This window comes from Carassius auratus, linkage group LG45M (genome assembly GCF_003368295.1).
Source record: "Carassius auratus strain Wakin linkage group LG45M, ASM336829v1, whole genome shotgun sequence".
Taxonomy (NCBI): domain Eukaryota; kingdom Metazoa; phylum Chordata; class Actinopteri; order Cypriniformes; family Cyprinidae; genus Carassius; species Carassius auratus.
Window position 1 is genome coordinate 858,481 of NC_039299.1, and position 21,365 is coordinate 879,845.

The 21,365-nt window shown below is 39.8% G+C and overlaps 2 protein-coding genes across 9 annotated transcripts in view; one reads left to right on the forward strand and one right to left on the reverse strand.

The window, feature by feature from the left end:
* LOC113068560 (serine/threonine-protein kinase PAK 5-like) overlaps positions 1 to 20,431 on the forward strand; it is a 34,227-nt gene extending 13,796 nt beyond the window's left edge. For 2 of the 6 annotated variants that reach the window (XM_026241311.1, XM_026241312.1), the window contains exons 4-10: positions 7,091 to 7,909; positions 13,512 to 14,012; positions 14,458 to 14,591; positions 16,816 to 16,942; positions 17,763 to 17,888; positions 17,966 to 18,100; positions 19,239 to 20,430. In XM_026241311.1, coding sequence (XP_026097096.1) covers positions 7,091 to 7,909; positions 13,512 to 14,012; positions 14,458 to 14,591; positions 16,816 to 16,942; positions 17,763 to 17,888; positions 17,966 to 18,100; positions 19,239 to 19,394 — 1,998 coding nt within the window. In that variant the 3' untranslated portion in view covers positions 19,395 to 20,430. Of the gene's footprint in view, positions 1 to 7,090; positions 7,910 to 13,511; positions 14,013 to 14,457; positions 14,592 to 16,815; positions 16,943 to 17,762; positions 17,889 to 17,965; positions 18,101 to 19,238 lie in introns of all 6 variants that reach the window. The other 4 variants (XR_003279570.1, XR_003279571.1, XM_026241314.1 and 1 more) reach the window with 4 other exon arrangements.
* The window catches only part of LOC113068554 (gephyrin-like), a 1,122,288-nt gene that overhangs the window by 123,885 nt on the left and 977,038 nt on the right, over positions 1 to 21,365 (reverse strand). The gene's annotated exons all lie outside the window — the stretch shown is intronic.

The window sequence follows — 21,365 nt, forward strand, 5'->3', positions numbered from 1 at the left end:
TCAAGGCTGCACTTATTGGATAAAAAATACAGAAACAAACTGTAATCTTGTAAAATGTTATTACAATATAAAATGTGAATCTGTGTTAAAGTGTAATGTATTTCTGTGATGCTCCGCTGTATTTTCAGCATCATTCCTCCAGTCTTCAGTGTCATATTTATTTAAAATATTAATCTTTTCTATCACTTCTTAACAGTTGAACACATCCTTGCTGAATAAAATAAAAGTTTTCATTTCCTTCAAAAAAAGAAAGAATAAAAATGTACTGACTCCAAACTTTTGAACTGTACAGTATATCGTTAGAAAAGATTTATATTTAAAATGAATGCTCTTCTTTAAAAAAAAATATTCATCAAAGAATCCTGAAAAAAATTGTCACAGTTTCCAAAAATAATCTGAGGCAGCAGAACAGTTTCAGCTCTGATAATAAATCATCATATTATTCTGATTTCTGAAGATCATGTGACACTGAAGACTGGAGGAATGATGCTGAAAATACAGCGGAGCATCACAGAAATACATTACACTTTAATGTGTATTAAAATAGAAAAGGGTTATTTTACAGCATAATAATATTTCACAATAATAGATTTCTTCCTGTAATTTTTGATCAAATAAATGCAGTCTTGATGAGCAGAATAAAACATAAAAAAATCATTCTGAACCCAAATTTTTGATCAGTTGTGTATGTAACTTCTTAATATTCATGTAAATAAATTAATATGTAGATAATTTAAATACTGCAAAATATGTATGTCTTCCTCAGTATTGTTTTCCAGAACATTCTTAAGTCAAGACACATTTACTGGAGATGCACAATGACTACAAATATTAAGATATTGTTTTCAGAAAAAAATGTATTAAAATAAGGTGAGTTTATGGTTAAAACAAGAACAAATATCTACGTAATTCAAAGGAAAATCTAGATAATTTTTCTGACCGCATCCACAGATGTTCTTGAATTAAAAATTTACTTGTTTTTATAAAAATATATTATTATTAAATGAGTCTAAGCTTAATCTCATTATGCATCTCCAATAAATCTTTCTTTATTTAAGAAGGTTTAGATATTTATACTGGAAAACAAAACAAAAAATACTGATGAAAAATACTTAATTCATGGCTTGTTGCTCAGGGACTGCCACATGAAGGTGTGTGTGTGTGTGTGTGTGTGTGTGCAGTGTGTGATGATGAGCAGCAGATGGCGCTAGAGGAGCTCTGATCTCTGTGCAGGAGCTGTTCCTCTCATCATTCATTTGTGCAAAAGTTTCTTTGCATTGTAAATCACATGATAATACCTTTTTTTTTTTTTTTTTTTTTACAGTAAAATGACATGCATTACCTTGTTAAACCTTATTAGCTCGTTATATGAAGTTATGTCCAGCTTTATCCGCATACATAAAGTAAACTAATGTACAGCAATGTACAGCAAATCTCAGACTCACGATTATTATAGTTAACTAAGACTGAAACTCAAACCATTAAAAAACATTTTTGTTACTTGAAATAAAATAAAAATTGGTAAATATTAAAATATTTTTATTTCAGTTAGTAGCCAATGCAACATTTCTCATTTTAATTTAGTTTAACTTTATGTAATGAAATACAAAAAAACATAGTAATCTGTAATCTGCTAAATGTGACTATAAGTTATTATAAACATTAACATCATGATTTTCTGTGAATCTGCTTGGAAATGTGTTGTGAAAAACACTGTACAGATAAAACTGACATAATTAAAACAGTTAACACGGAAACGTTTATACAGTGTGCTTGTGAAATACTGGAACAGGAAGTAGTGTTTCCATGACGTCAGTGCAGATGAGTGTCTGGATTGGGACCCTGCGTGGTCATTGGCCGGAGGATGCTGCGTGGTCATTGGCCGGAGGATGCTGCGTGGTCATTGGCCGGCCGTACTGTACGCAGGAGACACAGTCAGTACAGTCAGTGGCGCAGCAGTCATTAATTACGTCACACTCTTCATTCTGCTCAAGGTTAATACTGAGCTTATCTCCATACTGCGCTTACCTTGAGACGTCAGATCTATTACAGCTTATCACCACACCACAGACTGGAGATGTGGACGCTGAAGTATGTTTGCTGTCATACAGTGCTAATGCTAACACCTCCAGCCGGCTCATTCACAGGAGCGAGGCAGATGACAGAGTTAATTAACCTCCGTCACCTCCAGCCGTCTCAGCAGCAGAATAATTACAAACTTCACACCGGACTCTGCATTAGAACAGATAGAGAGCAGGTCTTTTTAAGCATTTCTTATCATTTATTATTTCCACCAAAACTGATCATTCTGTCATCAATTACTCACCCTCATGTCTTTCTTCTGTTCGACACAAAAGAAGAGGTTTTGAGAAATGTGTCGGATAGGGTCCAGTGTTGTTTGGTTCTTCCAGCATTCTTTAAACTATCACCTGTTTTACTGAAAAAGAGGCTTGAATAAGATGATTAGGTGAGTAAATGATGACAGAATGACAATTTGTTTTAACCTCAACCTTCACCTACATTTTATGTATTGGCACTTTCAAATCCATAAATAATCCTATTATACAACTGCATAGCAACACCCTAGCAACCACCCAGGACAATATTACTCTTTAAGTGATTGTGTGAGTGACTGTTAGTGTGAGCAAGTGTGTGTGTTTGTGTGGATGTGTCTTAGTGTGTGTAAGTGAATGAGTGAGTGAGAGTGTGTGTGTGTGTGTGTGTGTGTGTGTATGAGTGATTGACTGTTAGTGTGAGTGATGGTCCATGATCTTGTACATGTTTTTAACTGCACTTCTTTTAAGTGGACTTAAATAAAGTGTTTTAATGTGTGTGAGTGTGATTGTTAGTGTGAGTGTTAGTGAGTCAAATCAAGTCACCTTTGTTTATATAGCGTTTTTAACAATATATATAGATTGTAATAAAGCAACTGAACAGCATTAAATAGGAATATAGTGTGTCAATAAAGAAAAAAGGCAGTTCATCATTGAATTCAATTATTACTAAACAGACTAATATTAGCGTAGATGCCATTCTTCTAATGATGTAGCAAGTACATCGGGTGTTATGTGAAGTGTTCCGGTTCCAGTTTACCTAATTAATGCAGCCTAAAAATCCTTTAACAGATTTGGATATTAAAAGCATATTAGTATGTTATGTGTAAAGAGATGGGTCTTTAATCTAGATTTAAACTGCAAGAGTGTGTCTGCCTCCCGAACAATGTTAGGTAGGTTATTCCAGAGTTTAGGCGCCAAATAGGAAAAGGATCTGCCGCCCGCAGTTGATTTTGATATTCTAGGTATTATCAAATTGCCTGAGTTTTGAGAACGTAGCGGACGTAGAGGAGTATAATGTAAAAGGAGCTCATTCAAATACTGAGGTGCTAAACCATTCAGGGCTTTATAAGTAATAAGCAATATTTTAAAATCTATACGAAGTTTGATAGGGAGCCAGTGCAGTGTGGACAGGACCGGGCTAATATGGTCATACTTCCTGGTTCTAGTAAGAACTCTTGCTGCTGCATTTTGGACTAGCTGTAGTTTGTTTACCAAGCGTGCAGAACAACCACCCAATAAAGCATTACAGTAGTCTAACCTTGAAGTCATAAATGCATGGATTAACATTTCTGCATTTGACATAGAGAGCATAGGCCGTAATTTAGATATATTTTTGAGATGGAAAAATTCAGTTTTACAAATGCTAGAAACGTGGCTTTCTAAGGAAAGATTGCGATCAAATAGCACACCTAGGTTCCTAACTGATGACGAAGAATTGACAGAGCAACCATCAAGTCTTAGACAGTGTTCTAGGTTATTACAAGTAGAGTTTTTAGGCCCTATGATAAACACCTCTGTTTTTTCAGAATTTAGCAATAAGAAATTACTCCTCATCCATTTTTTTTTCAACTATGTATCCTTTTTTTTAAATTGGTTTTGCTGGGCCTCGAAGAAATATAGAGCTGAGTATCATCAGCATAACAGTGAAAGCTAACACCATGTTTCCTGATGATATCTCCCAAGGGTAACATATAAAGCGTGAAGAGTAGCGGCCCTAGTACTGAGCCTTGAGGTACTCCATACTGTACTTGTGATCGATATGATACCTCTTAATTCAATTTATGCATTTAGCAGATGCTTTTATCCAAAGCGACTTACAGTGCATTCAGGCTAACATTTTTTGCCTAACATGTGCTCCCTAGGACTTGAACCCACAACCTTGCACTGCTAACGCAATGCTCTACCACTTGAGCCACAGGAACATAATTAATTCAGTGCAAATTGATGCCGGTCAGATAAGTAAGATTGACTTGAAGCGTTCGATAAATCCTCACATATACCATTTTTCTCTAAGAAGGAATATAATGGTGAGGATACCACCTTTTCTAGTATCTTGGACAGAAAAGGGAGATTCGAGATTGGTCTATAATTAACTAGTTCTTTGGGGTCAAGTTGTGGTTTTTTGATGAGAGGCTTAATAACAGCCAGTTTGAAGGTTTTGGGGACATGTCCTAATGACAATGAGGAATTAATAATAGTCAGAAGAGGATCTATGACTTCTGGAAGCACCTCTTTTAGGAGCTTAGATTTGATATGGTCTAACATACATGTTGTTGGTTTAGATGATTTAACAAGTTTATACAATTCTTCCTCTCCTATAGTAGAGAATGAGTGGAACTGTTCCTCAGGTGGTCTATAGTGCACTGTCTGATGTGATACTGTAGCTGACGGCTGAATGGTTGCAGTTTTATCTCTAATAGTATCGATTTTAGAAGTAAAGTAGTTCATAAAGTCATTACATTAAACGTCAACACTTGTTGATGTTTTATTTTCGTTAATTTAGCCACTGTATTGAATAAATACCTGAGGTTATGTTTGTTTTCTTCTAAAAGAGAAGAAAAGTAATCGGATCTAGCAGTTTTTAATGCTTTTCTGTAGGATATGCTACTTTCCCGCCAAGCAATACGAAATACCTCTAGTTTTGTTTTCCTCCAGCTGCGCTCCATTTTTCGGGCTGCTCTCTTTAGGGTGCGAGTATGCTCATTATACCATGGTGTCAAACTGTTTTCCTTAACCTTCCTTAAGCGTAAAGGAGCAACTGTATTTAAAGTGCTAGAAAAGAGAGAGTCCATAGTTTCTGTTACATCATCAAGTTGTTCTGAGGTTTTGGATATGCTAAGGAATCGGGATAAATCAAGAAGATTAGTTACAAGGCAACCTTTTGTGGTAGAAGTGATGGTTCTACCATAGTTGTAACAAGGAGTAGAATTTACAGTTTTACCTTATATGAAGTTTACACGAGTGTTGATTAGTGAGTGAAATAGCATGTGTGAGTGTTAACGTCAGTGATTGTTAACATGAATGAGTGAGTGTTAGTGGGTGTGAGTGTTAGCCTGAGTGAGTGTGTGTTAGCGTCAGTGTATTAATACGTGTATTAGTGTATTAGAGCAGATGTAGAGCAGATCAGAGGTGTAAAGGCCTGCGATCACACTCTCCTCAGATGGACTGAGCTCAGAGCGCAGTGGTGACAGACGTATTAAAGAGATGGATGACACTCTGTGTAGTGCTGCTGTGAGGAGGACAGGAGATTTATTTCCTCTTCCTGTGCTGAAGCTCAGACTGTGACATTTAAGCTCCTCTCTTTTTCTTAAACTGACCACATGTTCCTGCTCGTCAGATCTGTTAAGTTAAACACTTCATATTTGTAGGGAGATTATGCATCTATTCATGCACACCTGTCTGACTTGATTGTTGAAGGTGAAGTGAGGAGGTGAAAATTATCTGTGTATACTTGAGCTTCATATTAAGCATTGAGAATCTGGTTATGTTTTGATGACATGCATCTGTCATCAGAGCTTCAGAGTAAAGGTTTAATATGGACCTTCATCTGAAAATGATGTTTATGTGAATGTGGTCCGATGTGGTCTCAGCTGTGTCTCATGTTTCATGTGTTTCATTGACTGACGGTCTTATGCATTAGTTTCTGCCAATATTAAAGAAATCAACCAGAAGATCAATCAGAACTAAAAAAGGTTTTACTGGATGAAGCCATAGAGGAAGTTTCTTAAGATCCAAAAAGTTTTTTCCTGGTTCTTAAGAAAAGAACCCTGGAACCAAAACATTAATCTGAAGAACCTATGATGAGAAATATTTTCTTTTTTTAAAGGTACACATAGGTCTGACTGCATCTTACAGAAGTTTAACAGAATGAATGTGATCAGAGTTTAACTCCAACTGCATGAGCTGACTACTGCATGATTAAACACTGTGTTCTGGATCAAACATGATCTAGAACCTCTGGACCTTTGTACTAGTTCTACTTCAGGTCATCTGATGTTACTTAAAGAGCCAAGCCACGGCAGAAACTAAATGAGGTCAGAGAGTTTTTATACTGCAGATGCAGGTCAAGATCACAGCGGCCTTTCTTTACTGGAGCTGCATACGTCACATACTGTACAGTAATGTCTAGAAATATAATTTTGATCACGTACCAAGAAAATAATCACAATTTGTCCTAGTGCATACAGCAGCAGGTACTCTAAAATAATGATACTCTATTAGCTTTTAAATAAAGGTTTTAAAAGGTGTTTTTTTTCTTTTGGTTCCCTGAAGAACCTTTCAGTGAACAGATCTTAAAAGAATTGTGTATGTGGGATTGGTTTGTACCTGGTTTGGGTCAGTCTATATGGAAAATATGGAAAGACCCGTATAATGTCTGTTTTTCTAAATCTGTTGATGTAATTGTAGTGTAATTTTAGTTATTGTGTAGTTTTGGATGACTAGTGAGAGGGGATATTGGGAAAAAACCTTTTGTCTGGCCTTTCAGCTCGTGCCACTCTTATATTTTGGGTCTGTTTCAGTGTTTTATTCTACGGTGAGTCACGACGCAGCTGTGTAACACGCTTAAGCAGCAGTGGGATGAGATGAGTAGCGCTGTGATTTATTCAGGCTCGGCTCGTGAGAGCGCTGCTGCCAAACATCTTCTGATCCCACTCCCACTGCTGTTAGACTCTGTCAAAATATATGTGTGTGGATCGCTCAGGCCTGGACCTTCCTGTTGATGCTCTGTGCCTCTCCCCTTCATTCTCTTTCAGACCATCGTCCGCGGGAGCCGGCCGCCCAAGGACACCTCCATCAACGGCCTGCTGGAGGAGTTTGACAGCATCTCCGTCACCCGCTCCAACTCTCTGAGGAAAGAGAGTCCACCTGGAGCCCATCAGTCCAGCGGGAGTAAGCCATCATCTGCGTCCACGTCCAACGCCGGCGGACCAGAGGAGAACGGCTTCGGACACTATTACGGCCGCTTCTCCTGCGACCTGGACAGCAGTAAAGACTTCTCTCTAGAGGCGTACCGTGACCGAGGTGGCCATGACAGTGAGATGGCGGTCGGACGGCACTACCGCTTCTCTCTCAGACAGAACGGCCATCCCATCCGCAGCCCCTTCTATCCCGACGCCATGCCGCAGAAGTCCTCAGACTACGCCAAGATGCCACCGGACTACCACGCTTACCTGGAGAGCAAGATGCGGCTGTCCACCGCTGAGATGGCCATGGGCGGCCGCAGGGACTACTACCGCGCCTCTCTGGGCGGATCCAGTCAGGACTATCGGGAGCATCCGCTGGGAACGCCGTCGCGTGTCTCCGTCCACAGCGGACAGATGAACTATCCCGACGGAGACTGGGGATACGGAGCCGGACTGAGAGAGGACTATGACAAGAGACCCAAGTCCTCTTACATCAGTCAGACGAGCCCCCAGCCGGCCATCCGTCAGCGCTCTCGCTCGGGGTCAGGCCTGCAGGAGCCCAGCCAACCCTACGGCATCAGTGCATTTAAAGCTGCGCCGCAGGGGCCGTACAGCTCCTACACGTACCCCAGACTGTCCGAGAACACGTCTTCACTCGTCATGGGCAAGGTAAAGATGAAATCAGCCTCCTTATAATGATGGGTTTGCCTTTTTTTGTCCTGCAGGGTTATTTTGTCAAAAGGCACCAATGCATTGAGGACACATTCACACTATATGATGTTTTTTAATAAAGTTCAGACGGAGCACGTTCAGATAATCAACTTAATTAGCACTATAATAAAATATATATATATATACAGCCAACTTCCCTTTGTCCCATAACAGTTTTCTGGGATTCCTCCTCCACCCCGACTCCTCACTCCTAACCATTCCTGTCCCAGCTTTGGGATATGGTGGAGTTCTCTGGGTTTAGTTTATATTCCAAGCTCGGAGCCCCTACCCTTTGGACAGCACGCCAGATATGCTAAATATTTGCTCTGATTTTATGTAAGTGCGAACTCATGAACAGTGCAGAGTTTGTGTGGTTTCTGGCACAGTTTACAATCAGTGCAAGATAATTCCAGACTGACCAAAGCAAACCACTACTGATGATGCATCATTTGAAAGTGAAAAAAAAAAAGTGACGTGACATTCAGCCAAGTATGGTGACCCATACTCAGAATTTGTGCTCTGCATTTAACCCATCCGAAATGCACACACACAGAGCAGTGAACACACACACACACACACACACACTGTGAGCACACACCCGGAGCAGTGGGCAGCCATTTATGCTGCGGCGCCCGGGGAGCAGTTGGGGGTTCGATGCCTTGCTCAAGGGCTCCTCAGTCGTGGTATTGAAGGTGGAGAGAGAGCTGTTCATGCACTCCCCCCCACACACAATTCCGTCCGGCCCGAGACTAGAACCCACAACCCTTCGATTGGGAGTCTGACTCTCTAACCATTAGGCCTGTGTGTGATGGTCAAATCCTGCTTGTCTCCTCAGAGATTGCCACGTTGTAGACTTTGGAGGAAAAGTCTCCATGGAGCATTGTTTTGCTCAAACATCTTGTGATAGCAAAAATAATAAAAAAGTGCTGCATTTAAATACATGCATTTGGAGGATGCTTTTATGTTGCATTTCATGCTCTTTCGGCATTACAAGTTCAGTGTTTCCCATACATTTAATTATTTATATACACTGACTGCCACAAATAGATTTTCCAAAAGGCTTTGACTTTGTTAAATAAAAATGAGCTCTGGACATTTCAAAGTCAAAATGCAGCACAGGTGTTTTTGTAAGACTGTAGGGAACTGTCTGTCTTTAGAAAAGTTTAGATGTCATTTTCATTTCAATTCAATTCAATTCAAGTTTATTTGTATAGCGCTTTTTACAAAACAAATCGTTACAAAGCAACTTTACAGAAAATTATGTTTCTACAATATTTAGTAGTAGCTAGGAGTTTGTGCACATTTGACAGGATTTTAGAAAAATTAAAAAATAATAATAATACAAGACGTAGTCAGCTAGACGATGAACTATCAATATTATTAATTAAGTTATTATATGATTAAGTCACACATTTAGGAATAATTGTTAGTTCTGTTTGTTCATTCAGGGTTAGCATCATCTGAGGTCCTCTGAGGGTCAGCATCATCTCTTCTCAGGTGTTCTGGATCCAGACTGGAGCTTGTGTAAATCCTAGTTACCACGGGATGTGAATCCCGTGGCAAAACATAGAAACAAAATACAGACATCATTAGCATAGCTGCTGATCCAACAAAGTAAAATTAGTTTAACCCAAGCTAATGAATAAAAATGCACCTTTGATCAGATGCAACTACACTCACAATTAAAAAGATACATTATTCGAATGCTTGGCGAAAGAGATGTGTTTTTAATCTAGATTTAAACAGAGAGAGTGTGTCTGAACCCCGAACATTATCAGGAAGGCTATTCCAGAGTTTGGGAGCCAAATGTGAGAAGGCTCTACCTCCTTTAGTGGACTTTGCTATCCTAGGAACTACCAAAAGTCCAGCGTTTTGTGACCTTAGGGTGCGTGATGGGTTGTAACGTGGTAGAAGGCTAGTTAGGTACGCTGGAGCTAAACCATTTAGGGCCTTATAGGTAAGTAATGATAATTTGTAACTGATGCGGAACTTAATAGGTAGCCAGTGCAGAGACTGTAAAATTGGGGTAATATGATCATATTTTCTTGACCTCGTAAGGACTCTCGCTGCTGCATTTTGGACGACCTGTAGCTTGTTTATTGACGAAGCAGGACAACCACCTAGAAGTGCATTACAATAGTCCAGTCTAGAGGTCATGAATGCATGAACTAGCTTTTCTGCATCAGAAACAGATAACATGTTTCGTAGCTTGGCAATGTTTCTAAGATGGAAGAATGCAATTTTTGTAACATGGGAAATATGATTTTCAAAAGACAAGTTGCTGTCTAATATAACACCCAGATTTCTGACTGTAGAGGAAGTAACAGTACATCCGTCTAGTTGCAGATTGTAATCTACAAGATTCTGTGTAGTGTTTTTTGGTCCAATAATTAATATCTCCGTCTTATCCGAATTTAATTGGAGAAAATTCTTTGTCATCCAATCTTTTACATTTTTAACACAATCTGTTAGCTTAGATAATTGGGAAGTTTCATCTGGTCTCGTTGATATATATAGCTGAGTATCATCAGCATAACAGTGGAAGCTAATTCCGTATTTTCTAATAATATTACCAAGGGGCAACATGTATATTGAAAATAGAAGGGGACCTAGGACTGATCCTTGTGGCACTCCATATTTTACTGATGATAAATGAGATGACTCCCCATTTAAGTAAACAAAATGGTAGCGATCGGACAGGTAGGATCTAAACCATCTTAGAGCCTGCCCTTGAATACCTGTATAGTTTTGTAATCGATCTATGAGTATGTCATGATCTATGGTGTCGAACGCAGCACTAAGATCAAGTAAGACTAGAAATGAGATGCAGCCTTGATCTGACGCAAGGAGCAGGTCATTTGTAATTTTAACAAGTGCAGTTTCTGTGCTATGGTGGGGCCTAAAACCTGACTGAAATTCTTCATACAGATCATTTTTATGCAGGAAGGTGCTCAATTGAGCAGACACAACTTTTTCTAAAATTTTAGACATAAATGGAAGATTTGAAATAGGCCTATAATTTGCCAGTACACTAGGATCTAGTTTTGGTTTCTTAATAAGAGGCTTGATAACCGCCAGCTTTCCTATAATGCCTGATAAAGTAGCGTTTATGATTGCAGCGCTGCTTTGTTTACAGCTGTTACCAGGGAAACAGCTATTTCTGCCACTCTTAAAGCGCCTCCTGCTGGCAGAGAATGAATTTGCTAATTCAATAAATATGTCATGTTGGATATTCTGCATATAATTTATGCTGTTTTTCTCATGTCATGCATTTAGCAGGTGCTTTTACATTGCATTTCATGCACTTTGCACTTTAGAAGAGTATTAGCCACTTCCTCGATAACTCAAAGTAGTTAGCGTGCTTACTGTCTTGTATTTACTCCTATTATCACCATCATCAGGAAAATCTCATGAAGAAATATCTGTTTCATATTTGACCCCTAAATCAAAAGAAATAAATATTTTTAGAAGATGTTAAATCACAGTGGACACAGGCCGTGTAGGGCGTATTATCTCTCAGCACGGGCTCCGTGATGGATCTGGTGTCAGTTCTTAATCTCCTCACCCGTGAAAAGAGCGCAGCGGCCGGAGACACAGAATTACTCATGAGAGCGGCGCACGAATCAATTAATGGAAGCGTAGCATCACCCAGATAACAGCGGCTCATCCCAGAGCTTCATTTACACACGCTTGAGCTCTTGTCATCTCAGTTCGGGATACTGTAAGACATCCGCGCATCAGAACTGTATTAGCCTCCTCAATATACTGCAAGGTACATTTACACCAGAGTTAAGAAAGTTAACTAAAGCTAAAATATAAAATAAACACGGTTATTTTAAATAAAATAAACATTATATTAAACAAAATAAATGCCTTTATATAAACATTTCTCAAAAAGTCACAAAAATACACAACAAATGTACTAAAGCTTTAAACATGAAAACAGATGTAGATACAAAACTGATTAATAAAAGCAATTGGAATTTTGCGTCTAATGTGCTTTATTGTCATGAAAATAATGGCACAGACTGTTCGTTTTCAGTATGCTACATGTACGGTCGTGTTTCTGTGTGAAATCTGATTTACGCAGGGTTAGACTGTGATTCAGTGAGATGTTGTGCTGTGTGGAGCAGCACAGCCGGTGTGTGTGTGTGATTTCACTGTGATTCGGAGGATTCAGCAAACACACGCTGCAGTCCCATCAGTCTCGGCTCAGCAGCTTCATAATGAACCTCTTTCTTTCTCATTCACCTCGACTCGGTCACTTTCAGCGAGCCCAGCGTTTTGTGAGCGCTGCTGGGAATCTGGGGCCGTTAAAGGCCGACAGCTCGGGGACTTGGGAACTCGTGCACGCTCCGCTCATTGTGATGAACTGATGTTGTGGCACCTTCCTTTTCTGCAGCCCTTGCACAAAAGCCACGGCGTCGTGTTCCACCACAGAATTCAATTTCACACTCCAGTTGGGTTGTTGATTACGCTGCCAAATTCAGATTAATGTGCATTTAACGAACACGGATCAGCCAGCGGTTGGGAAAGGAGGTCTCGGGACTCTCTCCGGCCCATAAACAGCCTCGCCGGGATGATTGATTAAACGAGTCCACCGATATAATTACAGCCGATGCTCTCATCATCAGATGACGATCCGTGTCGTGTCATCTTTCTGTGTTTTGGGGCATGCTGGGAATGATTCGATCTACCGTCCACCGTGACCCTGCTGAGTTTATTCCTCTGACAAATACTCGCTTTTCTTTCTAAGCTGAAAAGATCTCCACTCTTCCATATGTGTATATCGCACACCGTACTAGTCAAACGATTGAATAATTAAGCAATTGAAATATTATAACAGTATGATTATATTACATATTATTTCTATGTAAAATAACTGTGAATATCAGTGTGAATCTCTGTGTAGTTTATTTCTGTGATGCTCCGCTGTATTTTCAGCATCATTCCTCCAGTCTTCAGTGTCACATGATCTTCAGAAATCAGAATAATATGATGATTTACTGCTCAGATTTTTTAAAAGAAATTAATTAAATTAATTATTTTATTCCGCACCGATGTATTAAATTGATTAAAAGTGACAGTAAAGACATTTATAATGTTACAAAAGATTTCTATTTCAAATAAACGCTGTACTTTTAAACTTTCTGTTCATCTGTGAATCCTGAAAAATATGTTTCACAGTTTCCACAGAAATATTGAGCAGCACAACTGTGTTCAACACTGATGATAACCAGAAATATTTCTTGAGCAGTAAATCATCATATTATTCTGATTTCTGAAGATCATGTGACACTGAAGACTGGAGGAATGATGCTGAAAATACAGCGGAGCATCACAGAAATAAAATACTCTTTAACACAGAATCACAAAAAAAGCAGATGATTTAGATTGTAATAATGTTTCAGAATATTACTTTTTTCACTTCAGTAAAACGCAGCAGATCTTCAAAGAATGATTCCATGAATCCAGTGTCAGTGTGATGTGGTTTGTTGTCATCTCTGAGATCTTCTGTCTGCATTATTCCCTCATCATGTTGTGTGTTTGGCTCTAACAGGGCGAGTACGAGCGGGTCGCCCGTGACAGGAGTCTGCAGGGGCCGGGGCCCGAGATGTACTCACGCGTTCCCCTCAAACTACCTCAGAGCCACGGCAAACCTGTGTACTCGGCCAGTTTCCAGATCCCTCCGCCCTTCCACTACAAGCCCTCGCCGTTCCCCCCCCCGCCGCCCCAGCCCAGCCCCCCCTACACCCCGCAGGGAGCACACTCACAGCCCTCCTCGCCCTTCCTCCCGGGGCCCGGGGCCTATCCTCCGCCCAGCTGGGGCTCGTCCTCCGAGCAGCCCCCCTGCAGGGTGTCCCACGAACAGTTCCGCGCCGCGCTGCAGCTGGTGGTGAACCCCGGCGACCCGCGCGAGTATCTGGACAACTTCCTGAAGATCGGCGAGGGATCCACGGGCATCGTGTGCATCGCCACCGAGAAGCACAGCGGCAAACAGGTGGCTGTGAAGAAGATGGACCTGAGGAAACAGCAGCGGAGGGAACTTCTGTTCAACGAGGTGAGCGCGCAGATATCCTGCTCAACAAACCAGCGACTGGTGAAGAGTTGTGCAAGAAAGGCAAAAACTGTGTGATTATATAGCAATATGTGTATAAAATACTAATGATAGTAATTATTATTAATGTTAAAATATTAATCATAATATCGAAATATTATTAGTATTAGAATATTTCTCTATAAAATTAATATTGTTTTTAGCAATTATTTTAATACTAAAATTGCTAGTCTTTTGTTGGGAGCAGCTGGTTTATACACGCGTCTCATTACGAGTTTGGGAAGATGTTTTTGCGCCTGTTGTTTTCCCAGATGCACATTATATTGGACTCAGACTGATGCAGAGACGTGAAAGCACTGGATCAGAGCTGCTGGTGTGTCGCTGGACACAGTGCTGAGAGTAACTCATTTCATCTACAATTAGTAATGATCTGTTCATCTGCCTGCAGGTGGTCATCATGAGAGACTACCATCACGAGAACGTGGTGGACATGTACAACAGTTATCTGGTCGCTGATGAACTCTGGGTAGTGATGGAGTTCCTTGAGGGCGGAGCCCTGACTGACATCGTCACTCACACCAGGTTAGAGCCAGTCGTCCAATCAGAATCAGAGTCTATCAGAGTCTCGATTCATTCAGTGTGAATCATCGGATCTTTCGATTCAAGTCCATCAAGACCGTAATAAAAAGAGAAAATGATTAAGTCAGATTATATAACACTAGGCCTCATTATTGAGTTTAGATCAGGAGGGTTTTAATAGAGAACAATTGAACACTTTTCACAATCAGCTCTGATCTAATATGAAATGGAGAGTAAGATTACTCTTCTGCTGCTGATTTACAGAGCGGCGTTATCTGCTGGAGACAACAGTCCAGTCATGAATTATTATTGGGAAAGTTTGTGGTGGAGTGTTTTAAATGCTGCCTCTGCTCTCGAAGCGTCTGCATAATTACAGTAATTGGCATTGTTCGTCAGTTCAGTGTGGCGTGATGTTGGACTGTAATTACACACTTTTAGAGACACGCGTGACCTGATCAGCACGACATGCTTGCATCCCACCCGTGTTCTGTTTCTGATGCGCTTTATTTCGGTTCTGTTTAAGACACTAATAGAGACGCTAATGTCTACATAGACAGATCCCTTCTTAGGCAGCATCTTCAGCGACACACGGGTCTGAATCAGAATCAGAAATATTATTTTTTTTCATTTCATTTTATCTTTTGAGCACTGAATGAATAGTTAGTTCAAATATTTAAAGGTTTAATGTTCAAATCTGTTTTGCGTTTTTTTTTTTACATAAAAGAAGAAATAACAGGAGAGAAAGGTGCTAATCGGCAAAGGGTCAGGAGGTCAAACAGGGTTCATATGCTATAGTTTTGATAACATTCTTATTCTTAGGTTGTGTCTCATGGAGTCAAATAGAGTCAGATTGAGTCAGATGGAGTCTGATGGAGTCATGTGGAGTTGTGTGGAGTAGAATGAAGTCACATGAAACAGTTGATGATGGTCTGAGTGCACAGGATCAGTGTTCTTCATGTGCTGCGGACTGATGTCGGAATCACTGGGTTCCTGCCAGAGCTAACGCTGATCCGTGAAAGAGCATGTTCCTGTGTGTGGGCCATTCAAGGATTGCTGTGTTTTCAATTAATAACACATGGTAATGAGGCTCTTGATAGATTAGTAGAATCTGGAGGTGTCTGACATGACTTATGAATTTACTTATTATACTAATAGCTGACAGTGAGCGCTGTGATGGGATGATTGGGCTTAAACACACATTCAGATGTTTCTGTTTTATAGATTAAACCATTTATTGAACAATAATGTCTTTAACTAAAACAGTACAGGCTGTGTCATACAGTGATTCTACCATGCAGCTCGTTTATATATATATGTGTGTGTGTGTGTGTGTGTGTGTGTGTGTGTGTGTATGTATGTGTGTGTGTTTGTGTGTGTGTGTTTGTGTGTGTGTGTGTGTTCATTATTATTCATTTGACTTTACAGTACAGTTCCATCAGTGCTACATTAACATTAACAATGAGCAGTGCATTTCTTATAGTATTTTTTTTTTACCTATTATTTATTTATATTTGATCTAAGTCGGTGTGAGTAGGTTTTGTATGTCACTGTATGTAAAGAATGGAGTAGTGAATGAGTTTTTGGAGACAGAAGTGTCTTTATGGATCTCCTCATGAGGAGTCGTTCTTCAGAATAATTACAATCACGTCCCGTCCGTGCATCACGCTGCATTAGTGTTGAGGAGGAGCGAGAGCCACAAACACATGGCAGCGTGTTCCCCTCCAGTGCAGCCGCAGGCGAGACAGATGAGAGCCTCACGCTCCACTGATGGAGTCACGACTCACCCACGAGCCTTTGTTCTGCTGCGCGTTTGAAACATGCTGCTAATGGCACGCTAGCGCTTGTGTGTGTGTGTGTGTGTGTGTGTGTGAGAGAGTGTAGGCGGACAGGGATCAGGTTAGTTACTCAGTACCGCTACTGAACCTGAATCTGTGATAATAGAGGCTTGTGGTTTAGAGCAGCTGAAATGACGCTGATGTATATTCACACAGTGAGAGATCAATCAGAACACAATCATTAGTGCTGTTCACCGTCATCACTGCATGATGAAACTGCCCAGAACACCCTAGCAATGGCATAGCAACTCCTTAGCAACCACCCAGAACAGCCTAACAACTGCTTAGCACCACTCTAGCAACCATGTTAGTCTCAGGAGAAGGGAGAAGCTGTTTCCTCTCATTTGCTCTCCTTGTTGAGGAGATCTGATGTTTGTGTGTTTGGTTGGCAGGATGAACGAGGAGCAGATCGCCACGGTCTGTCTGTCGGTGCTGAAGGCTCTGTCTTACCTGCACACACAGGGCGTTATACACCGAGACATCAAGAGCGACTCCATCCTGCTGACCAGCGACGGACGGGTGCGTTACCTCAGCTATAATATAATATAATATAATAATATAATATAATATAATATAATATAATATAATATAATATAATATAATATAATATAATACATATTATTACATATAATAATTTAAATTATATTAAATTGAAATTAAATAAATTATGTCAAGATGAATAATATAAGTAAATTATATTTAATTGTACAATTAGGGTTAGGGTTATTTATATATTAATTATTACATTAAATTGATTTATATTTTATTATATGAATCATTAAATTAAATTAAATAATTTAATTTTAAACATATAATATCCAATATAATTTAAATTAATAGAAATTATATAATATGAAAACGAATATATAAAATTATTACATATAAATGTACATACATGTTTCATGTAATTTATAATTTAAATAATATAATGCTGCTATGGGCATAAACTAAGGGCTATAGTTATATAAACTATAAACTATGGACAACTAATGATGAGGATATTACATAATATAATAAAATATAAATAATTCATTAGAATAGAATAGAAGATTTAATTATCTTGTGTTTAATCATTATGACTGAATAAATAGCACATGGCACACAGTTTCATGGTCACAGTGATTTGTTGTATCATAAATCTTTCACAGGGACACAAGTGTGTTTATTTTGAGGGTGAAAAGTGATCAGGGTAATTATCAACTTCACTAGTTCCAAGTAATTAAATCGTGTCTCCCACCTTGTAATTAGCTGGGAGAACATGATAAATGAAGGAACGATTAGCGGCTAAACAGCTTTGTGTTGTGCTGTACGTGACGCTCCTGTGTGTTTCTGAGCTCAGATCAAGCTCTCGGATTTCGGCTTCTGTGCTCAAGTGTCCAAAGAGGTTCCCAAGAGGAAGTCTCTGGTGGGAACGCCGTACTGGATGGCACCGGAGGTCATCTCCAGACTTCCCTACGGCACTGAGGTACGGTCAGCGGCACTGACCCGTGTGCTGCATGATGGGTAACGAGTCAGCGCTGATCTGCTGTGGTGTGTCTGCAGGTGGACATCTGGTCTCTGGGCATCATGGTGATCGAGATGGTGGACGGAGAGCCGCCGTACTTCAACGAGCCGCCGCTGCAGGCCATGAGACGGATACGAGACAACCTGCCTCCGCAGATCAAGGACTCGCACAAGGTGATTGGCCAGAGCCACGGTCACATGATCACGTGTGCTGATTTACAGTGATGCTTGTTTATTAACCCGATGAAAACTCGAACAGAAAATTTATTTGAAGATCAATTAATTAATGATGTATTTAACAATAAACATTCAAATAAAAACTGCTGTACATAAACGTTTAAATTGCTAAAAAAAATGTATATCAGCCTTTTAATGATATAATTATTTTAAATACATAACTACGTATTAAATATTTAAATGCTTTGTGAAACTGTTCTACATCAAGCATCTGAAGGAAACCCCAGCCCAGCTGAACGAGATGCAGATTCACTCTCTGACAGCAGGTGGCGCTGATGAACAGTAATGATACAGGGTTTCCTTGGTTACCGCTGTAAACAGAGCTGTAAACAAAGCAGTGCTGATCCATGTCACTCGGCCGCCATCTTTGAAACCCCTCTCAGGCATCTAAGAGCTACTCCTATCTCTTTGAATGGGGAAACATCAAATTCTGCAAAACTGTTCACTAAGTTTGCGATTCAATTTCATATTTAAAATCGCCAAAGAAATTGTTATAAAAATCTTATTTCTCAGGCTAGATCAGCCAGTGCACATGCACAACCCGATTAGCGATTGGCTCTTTCATTCAGAAGGCGGGGCTTCCTGCGATTAAGCAGTCATATTTAGCATTGCATTTTTCACATTCAAAACTATTCGAGTGACACGTCTTGGCTATTCTATAATCTTTGGCTGAGCGTAAGAACACTACTTTAATATGCATTGTTCCATTTCTAAAGACAGAGTTTCTAATATCATTTTGACGTTTCAGTTCCACTCAGATATACATTCATATAAATTACTACTCCAGTTGTATCGTGATCGTAAGCATCTCAACCGATTTGAATCATCACTTACATGAATCGATTTTCAACCGGCTCACAGTTAATCGTTACGTCACTTATTGTCATGCTTGAGTGACTGAATCATTGACTCATTCGATTTGTTTGAAACTGTGGATTCGTTCAATCTAATAATACAGCATCATATAAATCGTACGGCTCATATCTATAAAAAGATATATATGTATTATATTCATATGGATGACTGTGTCATGTGAGGTGTAGGGTGTGTTGAATCAGCTGAAGCTCTTCTCCAGGTGTCGTCAGTTCTGCGGGTGTTTCTGGACCTGATGCTGGTGCGAGAGCCGTCCCAGAGAGCGTCGGCGCAGGAGCTGCTGCAGCACTCGTTCCTGAAGCTGTCGGGCCCCCCGTCCTGCATCGTTCCTCTGATGCGGCACTACCGACCCCGCTGAGAGACGCCGAGAGACACGTTTAGAGCAGACTCACACAAGCGCTTTCATTCAGAACGGATGGTTTTGGCGGCCCTCCGCTTCGGTCCGGTCCCGTCCCGCGCCGATCAGACGACTTCTTCACTCTCGTCTTCTCACGCTAACTATGAAGATGTATTTTAGAGCAATTGTAAGTTTAATTGTACAGTTTTGATAAACGGCAGTATTTTTGTTGTGATGTCACCATGCTGAAACGGGCAGTATTACCTAGAACTGAGAGTTTCTGTAAAATAACAATAACTAATAATAATAACCTTTCCTACTGTTTATATTTAATTTTTTGAAGATGGTCATAATCTGGCTGTTGCAGACAGATGAATCTGAATATATTTATTTATTCTACGTTTGTAGGTCGTGTCCGCTCACGCCAGAATTTTCTTTCTGGTTTTCCGTAGTGTGGCCTTTTCACGCTCATTCTCCCGCGCGGATGAACTCGTCCGATCTCCAGCAATATGAAGCTCTCACCCGTGTCTCATGGCTCACTGTGATCTGGAAACACGTGTTTCTGTAAGACTCTTGAGATCCGCTGTCGCGTCGCTTCTGTACGTGATCCTGCATGTGTGTCACTAAGAGCTGCTTTCAATAAAAACACTGATGCGTCACACGTCATCCTGTTCATGTGTTTTGAGATTAGACACTTATATAAAGATGTTTTTCTGGAAAGCTTTCTGCTGCATTTTCTCCACAGGACTTTTCATATATGAACTACAATCCCATGATGCATTGTAGAAGATAACCGTTTCCATAGTGACTCGTGATTCGTCGCTCTGTTGAGATTGTCTTGAGTCTTAACCAGGAACATACTCTGTGTTGAATGAACTTGGTCCTGGACGTGTTTCTGGAACCACACACCTCGAAGAAGCAAGGTTTGGGGTTAAGGGTTAATCAACTGAGAGTTAGGGTTTAGCTGAGGGTAAGTTAACCCTGCTTCCTGGAATACACCCCAGGGTTCAGTGACTGGATAGAAAAATACTCTTAAGTAAAAAGAAAATTGGATTCTCAAATATTAAAACATTTTTTTAATAATTCAGTGTTTACAAATATCAACAATAAAACTGAGCAGCTCATGATCATTTTTTACATTTACAGGCATTATTTAATGACATTAAACATATGTATACTTACGTGCAGGAAATTAATTTATTAATGTCACATGAAGGAAAATAAACAGGAACTTGTTCAGGACTCTTTAATTTTTTATTTCAAGGTACATGCTCAAACATGAAAATAATAAACATGAATAATAGTTTTATACATGTGGCCAGGGTTATTTTATCTAAAACCGTAAAACAATTTTTGTTAAAAAAATTTTAACTGAAAAAAAAAAAAACTCAACTTTTCATTTTGTTTAATTTGATGTACTTAAACAACTGAAACTGAAAAAAACAAAACATGGCAACAAAACAAAAATATAGATGCAAATAGCGATGGCGGGCCCAAGCTGTCAACGCAAACGCCACCAGGATGGCATCAGGAAACCTGTGCCCAGCGGGCACCTACACAGTATCCCTCCAGCACAGGGGTGTCCAACTCTGTTAACGGCGATCGACTGTCCTGCAACGTTTAGCTCCAACCCTAATCAAACGCACCTGAAGCAAGACAGCTTGACGTTACCATGGCAACAATATTATAGCTATTAATATCCCCTTAAAAGTTTTGTATTGGCCTTGTTTTGTCATTATTCTGATGAAGTTTCAAGCAAATCGAGTAAAATAAGATGCTGAATTAAAAGCATTTTGAAAATGACACACTTCCTGCTCCCAGTTAGTGGAACTATAACTTTGGCTCCTAAAAGTCACATATATGTGATCGGCATCATACAACGAACAAACCCCTGAAATTTGATAAAAATCGTATATAATAAAAATTTGTTTATGCTATTAGGCACTTCCCATTTCTATTTTCACCATGAATTCATCGTCTCGCCACAGGCAA